This window comes from Neodiprion lecontei, chromosome 6 (assembly GCF_021901455.1).
Source record: "Neodiprion lecontei isolate iyNeoLeco1 chromosome 6, iyNeoLeco1.1, whole genome shotgun sequence".
In the NCBI taxonomy this organism is placed as follows: domain Eukaryota; kingdom Metazoa; phylum Arthropoda; class Insecta; order Hymenoptera; family Diprionidae; genus Neodiprion; species Neodiprion lecontei.
This window is the reverse complement of record NC_060265.1, coordinates 26594648-26617277: the sequence shown is the minus strand read 5'-3', so window position 1 is coordinate 26617277 and position 22630 is coordinate 26594648. Positions and strand designations below refer to the sequence as shown.

Genomic DNA, 22630 nt, shown 5'->3' with positions numbered 1-22630 from the left:
GTGATTAAAAGTGCAGTTTCCGCACAGCACCGTGACTATAAACTTTCGCGATATTTCATTTTAATTACTTCCTTTTCTTTTCAATCACAGTCAAAGTTACCGACAGTTTCACCCCTCTTTCAGAGATCCGAACTTAGCAGGTTTGCCGGCGATTTTTTCTTCCACCCTTATTGTCTTCAAGACGTGCCTGTCTGTAAACAATTATTGTTTCCTTGTTTTTCCTTATCGTTTGTCAAACCACAGGCTCAGAACGATCACTTACAACGAAATCAGCGAAGTACTTAAAAAAAAAAAAAAGAAACATGGATTTGCAGGCCCCGCAGTCCTAAGACTCGTGGCAACCCGTAGCCGCCGTTATCCTGCAGGGATCCCAGGATATTCCCTATTTCTTGGAGAGGCGCAAGTGTATTGGTAGGCACACAGGACGATAGCATCAGCCGACGGCTAGCATATTTCCACCACCCCCGCAAGCCGTATAAATTTACTCTCTCGGTCTTCGGCCCCACCCTCGCAAAACGCACGCGATCCCCGCTCTTCCCGCTTCTGCTCATTGCTGCCGTGCCTCGTCCGAGTCGCGAGGCCCGCGGCGCACCCAGAAAACCATCCCTTACATCCGTCTGGAAGTTGGGAGTTGGAAAGGAGAGAAATAAAATAAAATAAATACGCGGAACAGAATACACGCGGAAAAAGAAACGAGAAAAGGGTACGTGCCGAATGATCCTTGGTCACGCCAGTTCTCCAGATACACCGAAAGCCCGCGGTGAAATATCGTAGGTACTCCGATACGTATTATTATCCTTTTATGAGATCGCCCGACGCGTTATGCGACGCTCGACCGGCTTTACTCGTCCGATTACCTTACACACTGTAGTTTGTCATCCAATGCCGAGGTTCACTTTTACCTTTCTTCGTACTTTATTCCATCTTGAGAGCATGCTTCGTTCGATCGTTTCTTTGCGTTTTCTTTCGTACTTTTACACCCTGAATTTTCGAGAAGCTTCGTTCAAGTCCCATTGAAACGAAGCCACGATTAAAATTGCAAGCACACCTCCTTGGACCGATAATCTGATACGAAACCTTTCGAACTCTCACGGTTCCCAACTGTAACGGAATGGCGAATACGTGAAACGTGGAGAAATCCATCTCTCTGCGTTTCTTTCGACTGCAAGGAATCCTGGTTAACAATTACTAGCAAAAGCATAAAAAATTCTTTCATCCGTCCGTCGGTTTTCTCAAACTTTTGGTAAATTCGAGCAAATCTTCCATCACGTGGGCGAGTCTGGCTGATGCCTTCATCCAGGTTATACTTGTGTATAACGGATGAAAGTAGGGCGCGCCTGTGTGGGCAGCACGCACATTATTAAGAGCGTTGAGGGAGTAGTCGGGAGGCAACAGGCTGCGAGTCCTTGTTGCAGCAGGACCCCTGACGCGAAGATTCTCGCTTCGGTTATTCGATGCGGATTCTAAGTAGCGCCGTTGTCCTGGGAGGGGCTGGTTATGGTTCCCGGGGTGGTCGCCCCTCCTGATTTACCACGGTTTTATCGGCAAAGATAAACCATTTACGACAAGGAGGACTCGATGCGAGGATACGCGCAGCTCTTCGACTTCGGGCTCTCAAACCTCCCCGGCAGTTCGATTTCTTCCGGATGTAAAGCAGGCGTCCCTGCCGTATATCGGCCAGAGTGAAAGGTGGAGAACGTCGCGAGATGTATAAATTTAACCCCCCCGGTGTACAGACACGGGATGCAACCCGGACACAGACGTATACATGTACGTATCACGTGACGTCAGGGTTAAGGATCGATTGTTTTGTCCCGAAAAACGGGGTTCGTCGGTCCGCGCGGTGGCAAATCGAGGAAGGAGGTATCCTGCGGGACTCGGGGGATGCGAGAGTGGCGAGGCGAGGGTCACCGCGAAGATATCGCGGAGAGGGGTGGGGCGAGAAGGTGTCGATAATAAAATGTCGACTCGGGTTTGGGGTGGCAAAGTGGTTTACGTTCCTCGGCTCGCCTCGAGCCCGCAGCCCAACCCAATCCAGTCGAACCTCGCCGACCCCGCGACACAATCCGGGCCTGCAGTCGAGCCCTCGGCAAACACATTTCCCACCTATAACAGGTCCACATGCTTGCTATTATCCTGATGGCGTGACAAATATAACACAGCGACGGTTATATCGAGTGTCGTTCGACGGTCGAGCGACCCTGAAACCCTCCGGGTTTGGTGGAAGATGCGACCAACCGGCGTTGCACATCCCTTAGAACGTAGGTATAGGAGAAGGTGGATATCCAGAGAATTTTTATCATTCCGCCGTTCGCAACGTCGATCGATATGTTACCGAGGTGCTGTGAATTCGTGGGTGAGCATTTACGCTGGGTATTAGTACGTGTACCGTGTAACTTTGGAAAGTCACACCGCGATACGAACGGGATTGTAATGAAAATATATGAACGAGAGCGCAAAGATGACGATTTTCAGCTGCGTTATCGGCATGTTCAGTAATCTTACGCGTATTGGATCGGAAGGAGAACGTTCGAGGAATGGAAGGAAATAATAAATTTTCACGTAAAAGAACCGAGTCAGCTTTGGGCGGGTCAGGGTGAAGAAAAAAAAAAAATCAAATGAATAAGGAAACGCTCAATGAAGCTTGAAGGGAAAAATTGCCAAAAGGGATTTCGAGTGAAGTTGGAGAAATAAAAAACACGTCCAGCCGAAAGGACCTGCAAAGTAACGTCGAAACAGCGTGGAACCGATTTTGTATTCTACAGGGTGAGGCTGACACCCTGGATTTGGTGGAATAAAGAAAGTCCACCGGTGGCTCATGGCGCTCGGCTGCCGGTTTGACTGTCCCACTTCCGGCTCGATCTTCATCCCGGATTATCCTAACCCGAAGAAGAGACACGATACAACTGCACGTATATATGCATACTACGTGAGAGATAAAGCGAAGTCGGGGATGAGAGCTAGTTGAGATGCGAGGAACGCACCGCCTCGTACACTTCAAGTTTAGCTAGTTCGAAAGTTTTTCTCTTCTCTTTCTCTCTATTTCTCTTTTGCTCTCTCATTGCTTCGTTACATAATGCAAGCCGCCATATTGAATATTTTTGTCCTGTAAAGTGATAAGAAAATCCTCGGGAAAGCCTCTCGACTTTGCGCCGATGGAATATTACCGAGTCCGCCTGCGTCTTGGCTACTTTTAAACGTCACTCGAGAGACATTCTTCTGCAGGAGGAGTTAACGGAGGTGAAGAAGGAGTCGAGAACGACGGATGCCGCGAGGATGAAAGGATCTGGCGATCTTTCCGTCGTTACGCGCCACCTATTTTTTCTCCAAATATTAATCTCGAGATTCGTCGCGTCGATTTTATAAACCGAAGTAGTATGTCCGTTAATTTCGTAACTTCCAAGTTTCATCAATTCCCTATTCTTGCTAATTTAATTAGGTTCAAGAACTGCTTCGAGTCTTTCTCCTCGTTTTAAACACACAATTCACTTCACAGTCCCAGTGATTTTTTACATGCTTGAGCTGCGGGAGACAAAACCTAGAATTGATGAATCTTTTTAAAAGCGTCGAATCCGATGCCGCAGCTTGTCCGCAGAAATATCAGCGTAAAAACAAAATACACAGTGACTTTAAAAACGGTGTGGCTCGAATAGCGGTCGTGCATTTATCGAGCTGGCGAGTTTCGAGTTAACGGTTTTGCGTAACGTTCCTATCGTACCGGTAATTGCTGTTGGAACGGGCGATTTTTATTAGCTACTTCGTATTTTTATATCTGGCACATATTGTTACAGAAATAGAACCGTTGGGCGGAAGTTGACGTTACACGGCGGGCAGATGAATAGCTTGGTGAATAATAGAACGCGAGCATCCCCGCACGTATAGCGGCACGTGCTCTCGTCTACCTGCGTTATTCCACTTACGTTTACGTCTAGGTATGTACATACATACTACCCCTTGCACAAGGGTCGCGGCATCCAGCTTTCGGAATACTCGAAACACGCATTAAGCGGTAAAATCCTTTGTCACCCCTTGAAACAATTCGTCAAGGAATAACGGGCCGCTCTTGCGATCATCCGGTGCATTCAATGCCCTCATCCTTCCGCCGAAAATTAATTGCGCGAATTCTTCATTTCCCATTAACCCGTTTCAGGACGCCGCTCTCTTCGACCCGCAGCAAGGACGTCATTTGCCGGCGGAGGCAGGGGAGGACCCGGCGTTCTTCGAGGTCCTTTCAATATTATAAGGCACTCGAGAATCCTCGGAAGTTCTCGGAATTGTTCGCTAGAAGCCCGCAGGGGAGGGTCGAGGGGGCGTCGACGAGAGGCAAGGAGGTTTAAATCTTTGATGCCCTCAGGCTCGGGCAGCCGCTGTTTCTTCTCCTCAGCCATTTCCATTATATATTCGTACTGGGTGTTCCTGAATAACCCAACCACCCTGCGCGTTTAAAAAGAGTAATCATATTTTACCGCCACCGGATATACCGCGGGTGCGATTTCACGATCGCGCCGTTTCCTATTTTTTTTTTCTTTGCAGAAATAACTGCGCGCTGCGATGATACGCTCGTGAATGAATCAACGCTCGAGGATCGTCTACCTCCAGCCCATCGTCGAGAAGAGTAGACGAACGTGATGCACGGGGTGTGCAGCCAGTAGGACGAGACTATTCGAGGAGCAGTTCGCGATAACTCCTGGCCTACGCAAATGCGTGGTTCAGGGGATGGTGTTCAGTCGGGTTCGAGAATGCTTCGACATTTGGGAATCTCTCTGGAGCCTGCGACGTATCGATCACGTGGGCCTTAGTTGATTCCGTAAGCTCACCCCGCAGCCTCCGCCTGCACCCTTGTGGCAGGGGTTCGTTTTGTGTGCGTGCTTCGTTCGTTACATCCTACGCCTTTGTGTATCAAACGGGAGGAAAGAAGATGCGGAAAAGAGGAGGACGAGAACCGGAGGAATGGAAGCTGCGAGACGATGAGAGAGGAACGAAAGGAGAGACGAACACGCAACTCGGAGTGTCGGTGTGTACAAAATGCTGTGCACAGCCGGTGTCCAAGATCTTCGTACTAGGCACGTTTATTTTCTCGCGACCCTCGCTGACGAAGCGTTCATTCATTGTTTTACAAGGAAGAATGATGCAGGTTAAATGGTTACGACAGCCGAATTGAAACGCCGGGGAGAATTAAACATGGCCGCACCGTTCGTAACTCACTTGCGATTTTCTTTCGGTCATTCTATCATTCTCAGGACTTGTCAGTTGCCGAGGACAATTTGAGACCCAACAAACTTGTGGCAAGAATTGTTCAGGGGTTATTTCACCTCCAAAGAAGCCCTAGAAACTGAGAATCCTGCTCGCGGAATTTACCGTAGGTTATGATTTGGCAGTATTAGTGATTTCATTCATTACAGTACATAGCTTATGATTCTGATAATTTCAATCGGTTAAAGATTTCAGGCGAAGCGACCTGTAGCTCTTCGTATATCGATCCACTTATTGTACCGTATATATCTACCTTCCGGTGTTTTTCACTGTATGATTTATATCTGTCTCAATCAAGCCTCTCGAAATGATTATTTGTCTCCCATAAATTGATAGCGCGTTTATTGAGTCCCGGATCCCCGAAAAATCCTACTTGCGAGGAGCAAGTGACACAGCTATAGTAATTACGCATTTTTATATGATGTCGTAATAGGAGCCGCGGGGTGCTTTAGTGAATGTATCGTTTAGAAAATCGAGAACCGAGCAAAGCTGTTTTAAGTACTTGAGTTTCCCGTAGCAACGATGTGGGTAGGTTTCTATGTATTTGCCTGGAATTTTTTTATTTACACGCCATTTTATTTATTTTTCGTTTCAGCACCCTGAGTTTTGACTTGTTTTTTTTACAAATATGCGCCTTAGATTTCCTGGGGTGAAATCGCGAGCAATAAAGAAAGTAAAGGAAATCCAAGCAGAAAAGGAAGAGGGTCAGAGTCGGGTCCCCGCGAGAAGTTCATCATTACTCGAGTTCCCCGGTTACCTGAAGCGAAATAACGACTCAAAGTACTTGTCGAATAACAGAGCTACACGAGGTGGAACGCAGCGTGAAAATTACTGAGACTCTCATTTCGAGGCTCCGTTTGGGAATTTTGAACAAACTATGTGCCTCGAACAGACGGGGAAATTCACATTGCTGAACTAATTTGCGCAATTCCTAATCCAGGAGAAAGCAGCGTGATTATAAATCACAATTTAACATGCGCCTTGAATTTTTGGAAATTTTCTCGAAAAATCAAGGAAATTACGTGAAAGCAAATAGTTTTTCACCCCCGATTTGGCACATGTAACGAACCATTAGCTCAGCTCTCTATCTGTAATTACACTGTGCGCGTTCATCAACAAAATTGCAGTTAAATAAATCAGATTCAATAGCCTCAAAGTAGTGTTGACTTCTTTGATGTAACTCGGCGCAGGGATCAAAGAGCGGCAACCCGTTGCTCCCTGCTGAAACAACCCCTCGCGATGGGATAAGTCGGGAATAAAACCAGCTTAGGTTGTAATACCTTGTGCATGCAAGCTTCACGTGAATTTCGACGATTACTGTCGGCTTGCTGCTTTTTGTGAAATCGACCAGCTATCAGTGACGATGAATTGATCGTGACGATGTAATTATCGCCCTAAAAGGAGATAAATCTTAGACTTGAGTCTGCTTCTTGTCCCTCTCTGGGCTGCGATCCACCCTGAAGAAAGTGGCGAATTTGATGCCGGATGAATAGGTGGAGATAATTAATCGGGCTTAGAGAACCGGTGTAATAATGGCGAAGGCAGGATTGATTAGTTAATGTTACATCGGCGAATGTGAGAAGGGGAAAGGGAGAAGGGTCCGGAGAGGGGTAATCGATTGCAGACAAGCTGGATAACCGGTCGATTCGCAGGGCTACGAACCCTGGACCTTGACATTTGAATATCAGAGTGCGCGATGGCGTGGCTCTGAGTCTAGCAAAAACGGTGTAGGTACATAGTTATAAGCTTCGTGGCTGTGGGTACTAGCTGACATGTTTGCTCAAACTTATATCGTCGAGTAAAAAGGCGAAGGAGGAGCAGTTATAATCCCCCAACACCTAATCCGTTAATCTAGAGATTTAGTTGGAACGGAAGAAGGGAAGTCAGCTTCGTGCTTCAATCCTTTCGAAGTAAGGGAGGATGAAAAAAGATATAATATAAATATAAATAATATCACCGAAAGTTCTTACAAAAATGGGGATTTCAGAGGGAGATAAAATTTCAGCAAATGAATAAATAAACAAGCGAGGAAAATTCAACGCAATTGTTCAAATCTCTCAAGATTTTCACTATTACTCAAGACTTGGTTTCCAGACGCAGAACCGGCCTTGGACTGCTTTCGCATGGACGCTTGTCGATACGGTCGATACGGTTTTAGCCAGCAGGCAGATCGATTTAGAGGATTCAATCAAGAGAGAAATTTGGAAATATTTTTTTCAGTCTTCTACAATAGACAGTTTGCAATAACGACAAATATTTGCCACTATCATTGTACTTCTCGAAATTAAAGAACTCTCATTTCTTTTATCGGGAATTGATGTCAATCTGACGAACAACTTTCATGTCAATAATTTTCATGTTTGAAAAATCTCACCTCCGGGTTTTTCTTCAGACGTTCGAGACTGAATATTGTCCACTTGACGTCATCCGGTGGCCACGAAAGCTTCACCGGTTTCAGGCCCGAGCACTCTGGACGGCTGTACTTCGCACCCATTTTACTACGATGTCAAATGAATCAATTTCTCTTTAAATTATTCATAAAGACAGAATCGAACTAATAAGGATTTTCGTTTGGCGTTACGTGACAACTTTCACTGTTTAAGTTCTGCGCGTGGAGCTACCTCGCAAAAGCTATTAGAGCACATTTCGTGGTAATTTTGTTTTTAAAATTTTCTCACTACTACAGTCGTGACTTTTTGATTAGATTAATATTTGAACAGGTAGTGTAAAGCGGCTATAGATATAAGCGTAATGAAATTGTACGGTCGACCTTAGAATCATTACAAACTATACAATACGTTATACTCGCCTTATTCCTATTTAAAGATGCGAGATTCCAAGAAGTTATGGATCGCTATCTAATCCTTGAATCGACAACTAAATTTACGGCATACGAATGTAGTTCTAGTCGAAGTCTGGTTCAAATTGCTTTTTGAATAACGACTATTAACTGAAGACGCTATGCATATGCAATCGCCGGATCGAATGTCAGCCAAAAAAAGAATAAATAATATCAAAAATTACACCTCGAAAATGGAACGTACGCTAACGGATTTTATGCATCTGTGAAAATGGAAGCGTTTGACATTGAATTGCTTACCGTTTTTTTAAGTGACAGATTTTTTTGCCCTGAGCGTTTATTTATGCACACACATTGGTCGACGTTTACAAACTGTTCTGATGTTTTCAAGCTGACGACGAAAAGCTGCTGTTCTTCTTTTTATCAACTGAATATTTCATGTATTCAATTGATTCCAATGCGATCGGAAAGAAACCTTACGTTCCAGCTTGACAATTATGTATATTCATGGAGTTTCATTATGACGTACATAAATAAATCTTTTCTTCCCAAATGAGACATGGATGGAATTATTTTGAAGATGAAAAATTTACGCGCTACTAAATTTTAGACTAGTTAGCAGCTAATCGGATTGTAGAACACATAATAATTAAATTTTTTTTCATAAACAATGTCACCCGGTTTCTACATGTCAGTTACTCCTGTATTTAGGAATAAAACCAATTTTCAACATCTGCCAAAAATAATCCCTTAATCTATAAAAGTAAATGGTCGCAGTTTCAACAAACTATCTATGCATGAAAAATTATTTCAATTATTTGAATTATTCCAATATTCTAAGATCGTTGTACGTGTATTGTGAGAACCAAGAGCATAACAAAACCTTGACCTGAAAGTCGACATTGAACATAATGAATCAATCAAGTACAATCGCTTACAAACTTTTTATTTCTCCTTAGAACTGCTGTCAAAAACGGTTCAAAATTAACACGGATTCAAAATCTGGAAGAAAATTTTCATGCATTACGTTACCCCGCAGTGTTAATCAGGATCTAGAAATAAAAATATTTTTACTGCATAAAAAATGATGACGCCACAGTTAGGAATTATTTACCAGTTTAATGTTAAAGAAGTTATAAATGAGCTAACTCGTGCTTAGGAAGTTTGAAAAGCGCGTGAATTTTGGTGCGCAGGAAAAATGCCAGAGCAAAGCGGGTGAGTTGAGAACCACTGACGACAGATGAAGAAAAGCTTCGCTAAATTGGCGCATAGAGCGCTGGCGTCGTAAACTGCTGGCTGGCAGAGACACATCAAGACTGTCGGGGCCACAGGAAAAATACGAAGTACAAAAAGAGAGGAGGAAAAAAAAAGAGAGAAAAGAGAAAGAAAGAAAGGTGCCAGGGGGGGGGGGGAGAGGGAAAGAATCCGTAGTACCCGTGGTGTCTGGTATAGTTATTTTTAACATTATTATTTCGAAAAGGTAATAAAAATAAGAGGCCAAGTGTGCGTCATAACACGGTAGTGATCGCAAATCTTCGCTCATCGAAATATATCTGTTACATATCACGGTTAGGTTTGAACGAACGGCAGATGCCTATCATTTCGACGAGGAGATGATCAGAGAAATTTGGAAAATCGGCCCACTGTTATAGATACGTTGTGGAGTTTTAATCGGGAACGTATTTTGACATTCGGTCGAAGAGCGATACGCGGTGTTGACCAAGTTAAATATTGTAAACACAATGTTATCTGCAGTTCCAAAAAAACAGAAGTGTCATTTTCGCAAATCTGACAGATTAAAAAGAGATTGGTGATTTATTTATAAATGTAAACGCCGAGTAAACGGCGTCGGTTGTCTTTTATTAAGATTTCGCAAAATTGCGGTCGTCATTTCCCGTGCTATGACTAGAACGCAGAATTTTGCTTGTAACCGTTCACTTCATCGTCGTTTTAGAAGCGTATGTTTGAGCAGAAGTGAAAGTTAACCGCTTTCTCGCGAAATAACCTATAAATAAATTATACGATATATTTTTTATTGTTGCAACGGAAGAGGATTGTCTTTCCTCCGCGAGGCGTTATAGTGATCCTCTATTTTCTCCTACAGACGAGATCGTGATATGCATCTGGCAAAGGATTTCGCTCCTCGTATCACATAACCTCAAAATAAAAAGCCAGGTGATCCCCAGATAAACATGGATAATTGCGGCGAAGGCAGGGACAGTTACGTCTCTCAGAATGGTACTCGGAAAAAAACATGGTCCGAACTTCGGGGTGTCGTCAGTGATCTCAGGAGACGTCTCGCCGGAGTTTCTGCCGGATCCGTACCTGCCTCCATCACTTTTAGATCCCTACCAGACGGACGGTAAGCATAATCGGCTGCAATTTTGTGGTTGTATAAATTATTTGAATGACAATATTATTTGGCAAATGAACTGACTTTGGTTCAGCTTTTACGATGATTGCTCTGAACATATTGCGACCTAAATTCTCCAGTAATCACTTGAAAGATTCTCCAGTTCTCTTTTTATATCAACTATTGATAAGTTAGTAAAAACATGGTCTTTCAGGATGAGAATATATTTTCTGAGCACTCCGCCACACGGATGGGAAACGACGCTGCTTTATGTCGACATCGGACATTCAGATAACGCTAATGGATACAAATTGAATTGGCAGTCGCTTATAGAGGCCAACTTTCAAAGGTGAGGAGTTAGTGATTAATTAAGTAGCTAGATTAATAGTGGGCGAAATTGATGAATAAACAATTTTCCGTTTTAGCTTGTCATCCGTAAGTCGACTGTCGAGAGAAGAGCAACTCCTTTGGGAGAGAAAAAGATTAGCCACATGGGGCATTACGAGTTACGAAATTCATCCCGAAAGTGGAAAACTAGTGTTTCCAGCTGCGAGCAGTCTATACCAATGTGTAGATAATGGAAGTACGGTAAATATGAGAAAGTTTCGTTATTTGTGATTCAATGAATTATCTCAGCCCTCCGAAGCGAATTCTTGTAGCACACTTATTACGAATTTGAAAGAGATTAGATGAAATTAGAGCCATGTTTAATTCTGAATAATGAATTTCAGCCTGGTCTTCTATTTCCGTCTGAATTGAGAATGTCGACGACTGGTGCTAAGTTATGTCCGCAAATTTGTCCTTGGGATCATGCTCTGGTAGCCCATACATGTGCGGGTGATTTACATTTGTCACACAGTATTACTGGATCTTCTGTAAGGCTGACTTACGCGAAAAAAGGTGGAAGAAGCTTGGCTGATGATCCGTTAATGGCTGGAACACCCTCCTATGTAATGCAAGAAGAATTCACGAGGTTGGTGAAATTAAATTACAGTCTAACCAATTTGAACGTCAATGTTTTCCAGTATATGTAATTTTTTGTTAACTCATCTTTTGCATTGCAGATTTATCGGTTATTGGTGGCAACCAAAATCAACTGACGGAATCTATAGAATAGTTTACGAGGAGGTTGACGAAAGTGATGTAAAGATATTCTGTTTTCCCTCTTCGACTTCGAACTCTGGTGAAATTGAAGAATTCAGATTTCCGAGAGCTGGAACTTCGAATGCTAGAAGTAATTTGAAAATGGTGCAATTCAAGCTCTCGGAAACCGTCCAGGTCATCGATATTGAAATATTAGAGCTTCAGTATCCACTGCACATTATGTTTCCATGGATGGAGTACGTCGTTCGAGTTGGTTGGACCCCAGACGCACAATAGTAAGTCAAAATATTAAACCGGAGAAAAATATCCCGGTGCCTTCAATTTTTTGATGTAGTGAATAAATAAAACTACCTGAATATTGACATATTTGAAAATATTTTCCAGCGTTTGGGTGCAATTGTTGGACCGTCGACAACAGAGGCTTGAGCTGGTACTGTTGTCGGTAGATAACTTCTGCGAGCCACCTCCAAATGTTTATAATTCGGAAAATCATTTCGCGTTATCGTCAGCGAGTGTTCAAGTGATTTACTCACAGACAAGCAATATCTGGATAAACGTCAATGACTTGCTGTACTTCTTACCATCCGATGACCCCACGGAAGTTAAATTTATTTGGGGCAGTGAAGAAACTGGATTTAGACATTTGTATCTTGTCACATCGAGCATAGCTGGTAAGTTGAAAATAGATAATATGTGAGTGCAATCATGAGCGAAACTGCCATTATTTTGACTCGTCAAATGAATTTTTGTAGGTTTAACAAGTGGTGTGGAAGAACCGTTAGATAGAATGGATAATGTGTTTCTTCAGCCCCGAGTTATATCAAAAATTGCACTGACAAAGGGGAATTGGGAAGTATTAGGTAGAAATTTATGGGTTGACGAAACTAATTCTATAGCTTATTTCTCTGGTCTGAGAGAAGGACCATTGGAACAGCACGTTTACGCCGTATCATTACGCCGTCCATTGGAGATAAGACTGCTTACACGACCGGGTTATAGTTACAACAGTGTTTATTTTAACAAACAATGTACTATGCTCGTCGCCGTTTATAGTTCTATTAAAACATTACCCACATGCCAGGTAAGATAAATGAAAATTTTTCTTCATATCGCTTATATTGCCCCAAGGAATTGCGTTTATCATACGTTTTATTTCAGGTATTTAGGATATCTCAGTCAGACTGGACAGTAGAAAGTATCACTCTCACACCAGTCGGCTATCTGTTAGAGCCATCGGCACCCGATTCGGAATTATTTGCGCCCGAGATTTATACTCACAAAATAAAATCGGGTGAGACAATATTCGCCATGATTTTTAAACCGCATAATTATCAACCAGGGAAGAAGTATCCTACCATATTAAACGTTTATGGAGGACCAGAGGTTCAGCTTGTATCTAATACCTTCAAAGTATGACAAAAAATTATTTACTCAGCTTGCTTATCAAACTTAGCTCACGTTCAATCTTCTTGAAAAATATATTCGATCGACTTGGCTAACCGAGAGCTCTACGTCTATCAATTGCATTAATCAATGAACACTTGCTTTTTAGGGTATGAGGCATTTACGAATGCACATGTTGGCCGCACAGGGATATTCCGTAGTTCTAATTGACTCGCGAGGGTCGCAATATAGAGGTTTAATGTTTGAAAGTTACTTACAAAGAAGAATGGGAACTGTGGAGTTGATTGATCAAGTCGAGGTGCTGCACTGGTTAGCCGACACGACAGGCTGCATCGATATGTCCAGAGTCGCAATTCACGGCTGGTCTTACGGGGGATACTTGAGTCTAATGGGTTTGACTCAATATCCTGACATATTCAAAGTGGGTATCGGTTCTCGTCATTGATACCTTTTTATAGCTTGTTAATCTTCATAATAAAATATTGTTTCAGTTGGCCATCGCAGGAGCGCCGGTGACTTCGTGGAATTTATACGATACCGGTTACACGGAGCGTTACATGGACCTCCCGGAAAATAATCCTCAAGGTTATGCGACAGGGTCAGTCTTGAATTATATAAACAAATTTCCCGAAGAAGAAAACCGATTACTCATAATTCACGGTCTCATTGACGAAAACGTCCATTTTTTCCACACAAGTCAGCTTATAAACGCGTTAGTTAAAGCTGGAAAACCTTACGAACTACAGGTGTATCCAAACGAGAGACACAGTTTGCGAAACGTTGACGCGAGTAAACATTACGAAACCACCGTGTTATCTTTTCTGCAAAATCATTTATGAATTTATTTTACATTAATTTCTTGACCACTAATCAATTTTTACACCACAAATGGCAGTTTAGGTAGGTAATTAATTAATAAGCAATGTCGTGAATGATCGGCAAGACAAGACTAGTTATTTATTTAAATGAATGGAGAAACATTATACGCTCTTCAAAATGTGAGTTTTTAATGAAAAATCGTGTTTCGTATATATATATATATATATATATATATATATATATATATATATATATATATATATATATATGTATATATATATATCATTGACCTGTACAGAAGATTTTTCGAGGTACATATATTCTAGGAATAAGATTCCAAGCAATTCGTCGTCGAAGCGTTTCCCTACTACTGCCTGGAAGGCTCAGGAATCACACGCGCGTGAGTGGTCAATGATCATCACCACTCATAAGCGAATCACAGTTATTCTCTTATAATGAAGACTCTTATAATGAGGTATTACTGTATCAGAGAAAATCGAAAACCCAAGTGGTTAGTGGTTTACCTTTTCACAGAGTTTATTCGCGATCAGAAAAAGGAAAAACTCCACTCATACTCATTGTTGATCCGTACAAACGAACTTGTACAGTTTATCAAACCTGCTTTGGTACTTGATTTTTCAAAACTGTTAGCAGCCCCAGTAAACTGAAAAGGATTGAAACGTATTAAAACAGATTCATTTTGATGACTGCCAATCCGAAATTCTAAAAAAAATGTATTGCATGAGGTAAAAATCAATCCAAATTCATCGTTCTATTGTTATCATTTTTTGCGATTTGGAATCTAATTTTTGAAACACTTGGTATCACACTGTAATTACAATTCCTTGATTCTGGAAATTGGCTAGACCTGTCGATACCTCGTAATTGTTAATCACCCATTGCCATATATGTATATAGATACATGTGATCTAAACGATTACTTTAAATTACAATTTCAAAATCGAAAAAACGGATTCAGCTTGAGCCTCAACTTTTCTATTTTTTCCATTGTTTTCAATTTTTTTTTTTTTTATCGTTTACTGGGGAAAAACGGGCTTATGTAATATACGATCCCTATTCGTAAATCTATTTTTGGATGCCAATAGTGTATCAAAATAGGTATTTGAAGCACATGAACTAATTATTTTCGTGCTTTACAAGGTGGTGGGATTGGAATATGAAGTTTTTAATTTGCACAACCGTGCGTGTTAGATAATATACATCTAGACTATCGAATTGCCATAAAACGCAAAAAAAAAGAAGATAAACTGCCATTAGATCATGTACATAAATAAACCAATGTCAGACATAATTTTTTGTTTTCAAAAACTCGATAATTTCACAAATCAAACTTCTAGAAAATACAAGATATGTTGTTTGCCCTTAACTAGTGACATCGGGTATATAAATTTTGCAATACATACTGGCTGCCACTGACAGTATTAACTTTTTTAAATTCAGCATGTATAAATGATTGACAACATCCAAGGTATTGTTAAAAAGCTTTTCAATGTGTAGCGTTCTTCCGGTAGACAGTTTAGAGTTTTCGGTAGGTTCTATGTTTTAATTTTAATCGTGTTCCGAAAATACGTAAATATTCAATAAATTATGATAATTTGACTAATAGTATTTTATCATACGAACGAAAAGAGAAAACGTTAGATTAAAACTGTGTATGTAGGTGCGAGACATTTAACATTAAGAATCGTTATATGGAGACCTTGGGCAAATTCATGGACGCAGATTTGATTAAATTTCACAAGCTAAATTCTCAATTTTAAACATTTCGTCGAGGGTAAAATCATACTTGAACTGTTTTTGCCATGATTGTCTTTAGAGTAGAATAGAGTTTGATAACAGGCTAGTAGTGGGGATAATCCTACAGCTGCAATTAAATTTAACACTGCTGTGATTTCACAAATTAGTCCGTAAAATTCACTTCGTGTGTGAATTTATTACTGGAGGTTCAGTTTTAAAAACAATAATCAAAATCGGGCATCGAAAATTTATTCAATAACATTATTGTCATATGACAATGAATTATTTGCATCTGAACAAGAAATGAAATTATATACACCTTTTGCGTTAAATTGTTAAAATCCTTTACTAACAAATTAACACAAGGTTTTTTTGCATTTAACTGTACTTATTAAAAATTGCCCTCTTACATTACGAACTAGCCTCTTAATAAATTAACATTGAAATATTATCATTTAGAATGACAGATGAAAAACTAACAGAATCATTATATACTATTGTTTTTGTAAATAAAACGTAATGTTTTCGTAATGACTTCTTTGTCTCTCTCTCTTGAATTCGATAGTGATTCTAAATAAGTCGTGACTCATACATACGCGATTTTTAACTACTGTAAGACGACTTTGTACGTCCTTTGGATAATGATAATAATGATAATAATAATTATTATAATTATAAATATGTCGAAAAATAAATTAAATATTTTGTAATTTAACTGTAAAATATTCATCAACCGGTTGAGAATTATTAGTAATTGTACAGGTCTAAGGTAAATAGGCGCAATCAGGGTGCATATCGATACTTCATAAATCTAAAATTTTGTCAATCCAATATCAATCAGTCTAAATTACCGAAGTATTCATTCATTATTTTGGCATAAGAATATAGTTTTTGAGCTACGAATTTAAATATTACCAATATTTTGAAAGCCGCAAAACTTTCACTGATTTTGACCAGATGTCTACCATCAGTTGACACCCTAGTAACGCTGATTCAAAATTGGGGAAATGAGCAAGAGACTGTCGAAATAGTTTTTTTTTTTTATCATATTTTGATTTTTTATTTATTAAATATTTCAATCTAATTAATTTTACAGTTATACAAATATATGTCGTACCATTCTACTTGGTTGAGAAACCAGTTTTTGTCTTTCGATTCAGGAATCTATACAAATAAGCTATTCTTTTCTGCAACTCCTTCCATTTGGTTGGCCGAGCTATCGGATATATACCATGTCGAAGCATTTTTCTCTTTCGCAACAAGACTTGGTATTCGTTACCGCTGACGCCTCTCAACCAGGAGGGTACCTTGTACAGAATCCTCGTTGGGTGAAGTTTATCATTTCCCAAAATGTCTATATAGTCGTTTTGTCCGAATAAAGCCCTCTTTTCTATCCACAAATCTTTCGGCCTGTAATCTGGCATTGGTAATTTTTTACCTTCTCCCGTGTGCGGCAGCAGTCCTCTACGCGTTCCGCTATCCTCGTAACCATAACGAGGTATTCGAGCCAACGCTCTTCTCTCAGCATGGTAGCGAAAACGTACAGCAGTCACGTGCGGTGTCCAAGATCGTACCGCCAAACAAATACTATTCGTTATCCACGACATGCTGTAATGAAAAGTTCGTAAAGTCTGAAACTCGCCTTGAGATATATCATCGAAGGATCCAAAATCTCGAATTACCTGTGACCTGATTCGATTACAGAATATTGATTTCGTTAGATAATTTTTACTCTCCTGTTGTGCCGAAAATTTACATGATTCAAAAGCAGAGCCTAACCTGACCTAACCTTCAAATTTCTTTGAAAACAACCGCATTTTCATCCGGTCAACGTCAGGTGTAAAAAGTCTTGGCGAAGAAATAACGTTGGTTAGTTACCTTGTTTGATAATTGATCGCGTGTGTTGAAACTTCGAAAATTGTTCAATTGTTGCTAGTTCATTTTAAAGAATTTCTAGCAGAAAGGATCTTGCCGTAAACGTTTGCGTGAAACCTTACCTCAGTTTGCGCTCTCTGCAGATGTATCAAAGATCGTAATAAAGAGTGCTGGCCTAGTGGGTATGGAGGGTTCCGTTAGATTTATTTATTATTATTAAATTCACCGTCAAGCAGCGCTCTCTGCGTCGCAAAACTCAAGTCGGTGAACGGTCGGTATGTAAAGACGAAAAGACTATCGCTACCGTCACGTGATGTTATTGTGATTACGAAATGACGATCGATTTAAATTTGCGTGTATCTCCGTGTAGACGCCGTAAACCTTTCGTAACTGTGCAAATTTATTTGAGGTAATTCATTTCAGCCAAATTCAGCAATGTTAATGTAATTGCACCTCGGTCACTCGACAAAAATAATATTATTTGAATACGCGCGCAACACAGATATACGCGATTGAGTTAGAAATCAGTGCTTGATATAAACAATAAAAAAACAGCCGAAGGAGGTATAATAAAGGGATGAAATTATGCAGTGGTACTTATACCTAGGTATGTAACTGACGTACTTATAAGTCTAAGATACATGATCGATATTTTCATCGTTAGCAAAAGAGGGCTGATACAGAAAATCAATTCTTCATGTTTCATTTTACGTTAAGTTTTCGAGGCCAGTGCATTTTATCGGCGAACTGAGACTTTTTCGCATGAAAACGGTATTTGCACATGTTTATGTTTATTTGAACTTAAAAAATGCACGATTGTTATTGATACTCGATTGGCGAGGAATGATATTGCATTTGTTCTCTATTTCGCCTGTATTAACAATAACAAAACTCACGAATGAGGAAAGGTGTGAAACTTGTTTGAAAACAAGTGAAATTTTGAAACACGTCCCGTTGTAGGATGGTAAAGGATTCTTGGATAGTAACGATCGTTTAGGAAGACAGTAGAAAAGTATGTGTATAGAATATCTTGGAAACTATTTTTATTACATTATTGATATATTTATTATAAAGGACATCATATCGAGAGATATATTCATTATTACGATTCGAGTAATGATTTTACGCGTGGTGTGTGTATTTTCTTATCTTAGAATTCGTACAATTGAAAGTTTAATTAATTGCCTAAGTATACTGCCTATAGAATAAAGTAGTAGAGTGATTTTTATTTACAATTTTCATATACGGATTATATAACATACGACGCAGTCGAGGGGGATGAAATCTTTCATATATGTATATATCAAGTAGCCAATATATAGTTACAATAATTGTATCTGTCGTTATAAATACAAATTATTCTTAAATAACTATATGTTTAATTACGTAATTATCAGTCTACGATTGATTCAGTATGAGATTGACCAGACGTTCTTATTCATTTATTATTTAATCTCTCTACACGTTTACGTGATGTATGTACAAGCATAAGATTTCTATATCAAGAATCGTTCCATATATATGCAGTGTATAAACGTTTCATTTGTCGCGGTAGGAAATAACTATACATGCATATAATATGGTGCTACGTTTCAGAGAAGCAATTTAAAATTTTAATACGCCACCGAATTTCGCTCTTAAATACAGCATGGCATCTTTCCATGGTCGATTCCGAAACGTATGTTACGTAACGGTCTGTGTAGTATATATACCATAATATTATAAGTATGGCACGAATAAACATTTCAAAAATTTCTGTACATTGTACAGTAAAGATATATATATATATATATATTAAATACAAATAAACCTTTCGAAGTATCACCGCGAATCGGTAATTTGAATACGTCACTTTTCATGTTCAACTAAATTTTTAATACATATATTTACCTATATTCGAATTAACGTACTAATAACTTATTACTTAATAATCACTTATTACTTGAGCTATATAGGTTGCCCTTTGGCACGTATTTACAACTTGTTAAAGTCGTGAAGAATAAATGAGTTCATGCACGAATAATGTGACGTAGTAATGCATAATTACAAATTGAGATGGAACTTTTTTTTTTAATTATATATTTATATATGTACAGCTTGAGTTTTGACCGAAAGAAAACTGCTTCGCATATGAAATTATAAAAACGTAGAACAGTTATTTTCCGCTAGTTATTTGGTTGAGAAATGGTCCAAATCCTTGTAAGTGGGCAAAAGTTCGAGGAGGAGTTATTTGCATGCAAAATTGGGGAAAAAAGTACGCAAACCATGATATTATAAGTAGGTATAAACAAACAATGTAACTTGCTGCGAAGTCAAGTTCAAGCCTGTAGGATACTTGCGAAACTTTCAATCCCAACTTTTGCGTTATCGAATTTATGATTCATACGACTTATTAGATAAGTTTTAAAAGGCTGTAAAATTCGTCGATGTTCTCGACCGTGATTTGAATTATTTTCACCGTACATAGAATCACTTCCACTTGTATCTGAGGTCTCCTAGAAACTTTAGCATTACTTAAACTGCCAAGAAAACCTTGCAATAAAATTTATGCATATAAATTCACAGAATCGCAAACAGAACGTGGTCAAGTGGTTTCACTTTGAAAACTGCCAATCTCATGCAACGGAGACGGAAGCGAATGGAAAACCGAGCTGCATCTGGTGTCTCTGTAAAGTTTTTCAGTCTACAGAAGCTTCGCTCTAACAGTATTCCAATCATGAATCCATCGCATATACCGGCGAAAGTATAACGTAAGCTTTCAAACATTTTCATTTCACGCGAAAATGTCACATTACCTAAACGTCGACCTGCATTTTATAATGTCATCAAAAACGAAAGGTTACCAACATAAATGAGGATAACAACGATTTAACATCTTCCAGATTATAAGTAATCCAATACAACATTTTTTTTTATCTTACGAATGGAAGTAATTGAAATGCAATTTCAGAGCCACGTAAGACGGAATATGGAACAGATAGAGGCTGCGCAGCTGCGGAAGGATTCGAGAATTCTACTCATACAGCGCTCGTGGCAAAGTCAGAGTGGAATTAATGTCAGTGGGCGAAGCGTAGACTGCAGTAAATATGCCAGCCCGTCAACTGTCCAACCAGCTTCTCTGCCCCGAGGAATTCCCCATTGGTATCCTGCAGGACCAATGGCTGAGACAGCCGTTCCTTCTTGAGGGATGATTCAGATTCCATCAAGTTACGCGCGGAGATATTTCGTGCGTAGAGAACGGAGAACGGACCCGGAACATCTGCAGGTACCTAACGGAATAGTTGCAAACTCTGCAGGATTACAACGGATGAACAATGCCGTGGATCTTAAACAAAATGCGAGCCCCATGCTCCCCTGGCTCGGGGGTGGGACTGATTTATAACTCCTCATAAACATCGCTCCAGAACTGAAGAAACGACTATACGCGGTAAGCGAGAGCAATTTCGCATAATATGTGTAAACGGAGTGTGAAGAATGCGGTTGATAAATTTTGCGAGAATTGTCGTCTTTAGTTCGTAAGAGTAATACGTGCTGTAACGGAGTTATTGATAAAGTAAAGGATGAATGAGGGTATAATTGTAAAATTGACTATTGACACGAACGTTCGATCGAGGGTGAGAAAAATTCGCGCAATTCTAGTGTCTGCGAATGAAATAAAACACCGCAATACGTTCCGGGAGACCATCAGGGGATCGTAAATCAAAAACATCGGATAAATCCGAGCGTATCTTTGAAGAAAATGGCTCGGCCAAAGGTGTATATAGGTATACGTGGTAAAACTTTTTGACAACGGAGTTTTATCACCATCTTACCGGTGTCGAAAAATCCTGAAACGCTTCTCGTCTCATATTCATCGACATTTAACGATCGGCGCGGTTACGGATGACGCAGCTGACAGATGCAGATCTTACGAGGACAGAACTAAATATTTTATATCCGCGTGGTATTTTACGAGCAATGAATCGAGGGACACTCATACTTCTACGATCTTTGTTCAGTCGCGTAAGATCCTGATCGGTATCAGAGATCCGGAGTAAATCACACCCTCATTTTCCCCCGCGGCTAAGACCGAATAACTAGATCGTCCGTCTTTGAATGATATATTTACAAGATATCCAGCGGTTCGGACCGGGCTTTGGAGAGGGTGTCGCGTCAAGGAAGCGTCATGGTCCATTCGGCGCATCTGTGAACCTGTCCGAGGGACGATGATCTCCTTGAATATCGTCGTTCAAGGGCGCGGATGTCGATCATGATCTCTATCAGCATCGGCGAATGCCTCGAAAGCTGCTGACGACGCCGATGACGGGGGCTCATCGTCCTGCCCGAGTTAACCTTGGACATCGAGAACGTCGTCCGCGGTCCCGGGTCGGCCTACAATCACGTGTCCCGGAAGCGGATGGCCCGGTCGCGTCGCGGCCCTGATCGGGCCCCTGCGTGACGTCACATGCCCCCGACCGTCGTCGGCCCCGTTCCGTCGCTGCTTTGGCTCACGCTGCTGTAGCTCACGCTGCTCGCTGGTCCCCCGGTCCCCATTCCAGCGGTGTACTGTAACAGACAGTTTTGCAGTGGTCAAGAATCTAAATAGCGTATTTTCTTTATGGGGTCGGCATAGGTCGTGTATAGGATAAAGACATTGGGCGGAAATTGTCCTTTCTGAATATCAGGAATACCAGAATTGGGACTCACGCTGTGACTTTTGCGAATTTAGAGTTTTATACAGATTCGATCGAGTTGCGTTAGGATTATGTTTACTGGAAAACAGTGAAATTGGCTTTTCTGCGGACGTCAACCTCGTGCTTTGAAAACTTTTCGTTAAATTTACGCGCGTTTCGTTGGATGGCTAGACTGGCTTCCAACGTGGAGCGATTGAAAGTCCAAAGTTAAACGCGGTTCGATTAAATTTGATTAAAATAGCTCGGTGCATTCCGGTGGGACGAGATGTGTCGAGGAGATTATTGCTGTCCGTTATGGTACGTGCACGTAACCGCAGGGTGCGTGTTTATCTGCACACCGTGCCCTCGCAATGGGGTGGCAAAGTTAATAAACGCACGCGGCGGTCACGCCGGGACAACTTGTGCCAAATCCCGCTGCGTTCGCAGTACAGGATGCGAATAAGAGGGTTTGACGGTGAGTTACATCGTTGAGGTGCGTGATTGGTTTCCATTGACGAGCAAGCTGTGCGGTTCTGCTAGTTATTAAATTTACTATTGTTTTCCAGAGGGACGTTGTGTGCGTTAGTGTGACTGGTTCGTTGCGCTGAAGCT

The 22630-nt window shown here is 40.7% G+C and overlaps 3 protein-coding genes across 13 annotated transcripts in view; 1 reads left to right on the top strand and 2 right to left on the bottom strand.

Annotated features, from left to right (window-relative positions):
* Nucleotides 1–9453: 9453 nt before the first annotated feature.
* Nucleotides 9454–20424, top strand: LOC107218900 (dipeptidyl peptidase 9). Of its 8 annotated transcripts, XM_046743089.1 has the most exons (12): nt 9628–9863; nt 10158–10415; nt 10621–10755; nt 10832–10994; nt 11138–11379; nt 11471–11785; nt 11895–12181; nt 12263–12591; nt 12669–12920; nt 13063–13335; nt 13406–13512; nt 20317–20424. In XM_046743089.1, exons 2-12 carry the CDS (start codon nt 10246–10248, stop codon nt 20324–20326), a joined length of 2283 nt encoding a protein of 760 aa, XP_046599045.1. In that variant the 5' UTR covers nt 9628–9863; nt 10158–10245; the 3' UTR covers nt 20327–20424. The 8 variants fall into 8 exon arrangements, with proteins under 8 accessions (XP_015512424.1, XP_015512426.1, XP_046599044.1 ...); XM_015656938.2 differs by lacking the exons at nt 9628–9863; nt 20317–20424 and adding an exon at nt 9454–9499 and having other exon boundaries at nt 13406–16201; XM_015656940.2 differs by lacking the exons at nt 9628–9863; nt 20317–20424 and adding an exon at nt 9469–9533 and having other exon boundaries at nt 13406–16201.
* On the bottom strand, nt 16463–17592 carry LOC107218888 (39S ribosomal protein L51, mitochondrial). Of its 3 annotated transcripts, none has more exons than XM_015656920.2 (2): nt 17489–17592; nt 16463–17099 (listed from the first exon to the last, which is right to left on the bottom strand). In XM_015656920.2, the coding sequence occupies exon 2, from the start codon at nt 17096–17098 to the stop codon at nt 16613–16615; it is 486 nt and encodes a 161-aa protein (XP_015512406.1). In that variant the 5' UTR covers nt 17099; nt 17489–17592; the 3' UTR covers nt 16463–16612. The 3 variants fall into 3 exon arrangements, with proteins under 3 accessions (XP_015512406.1, XP_015512405.1, XP_015512407.1); XM_015656919.2 differs by having other exon boundaries at nt 17370–17537; XM_015656921.2 differs by lacking the exon at nt 17489–17592 and adding an exon at nt 17174–17355.
* A 73-nt stretch (nt 20425–20497) lies between the features above and the next one.
* Nucleotides 20498–22630, bottom strand: part of LOC107218905 (dopamine receptor 2) — a 99335-nt gene continuing 97202 nt past the window's right edge. For both annotated transcript variants that reach the window (XM_046743094.1, XM_046743093.1), the window contains 2 exons: nt 21475–21911; nt 20498–20635 (listed from right to left, as the gene is read on the bottom strand). In XM_046743094.1, coding sequence (XP_046599050.1) covers nt 21807–21911 — 105 coding nt within the window. In that variant the 3' untranslated portion in view covers nt 20498–20635; nt 21475–21806. The remainder of the gene's footprint in view (nt 20636–21474; nt 21912–22630) is intronic.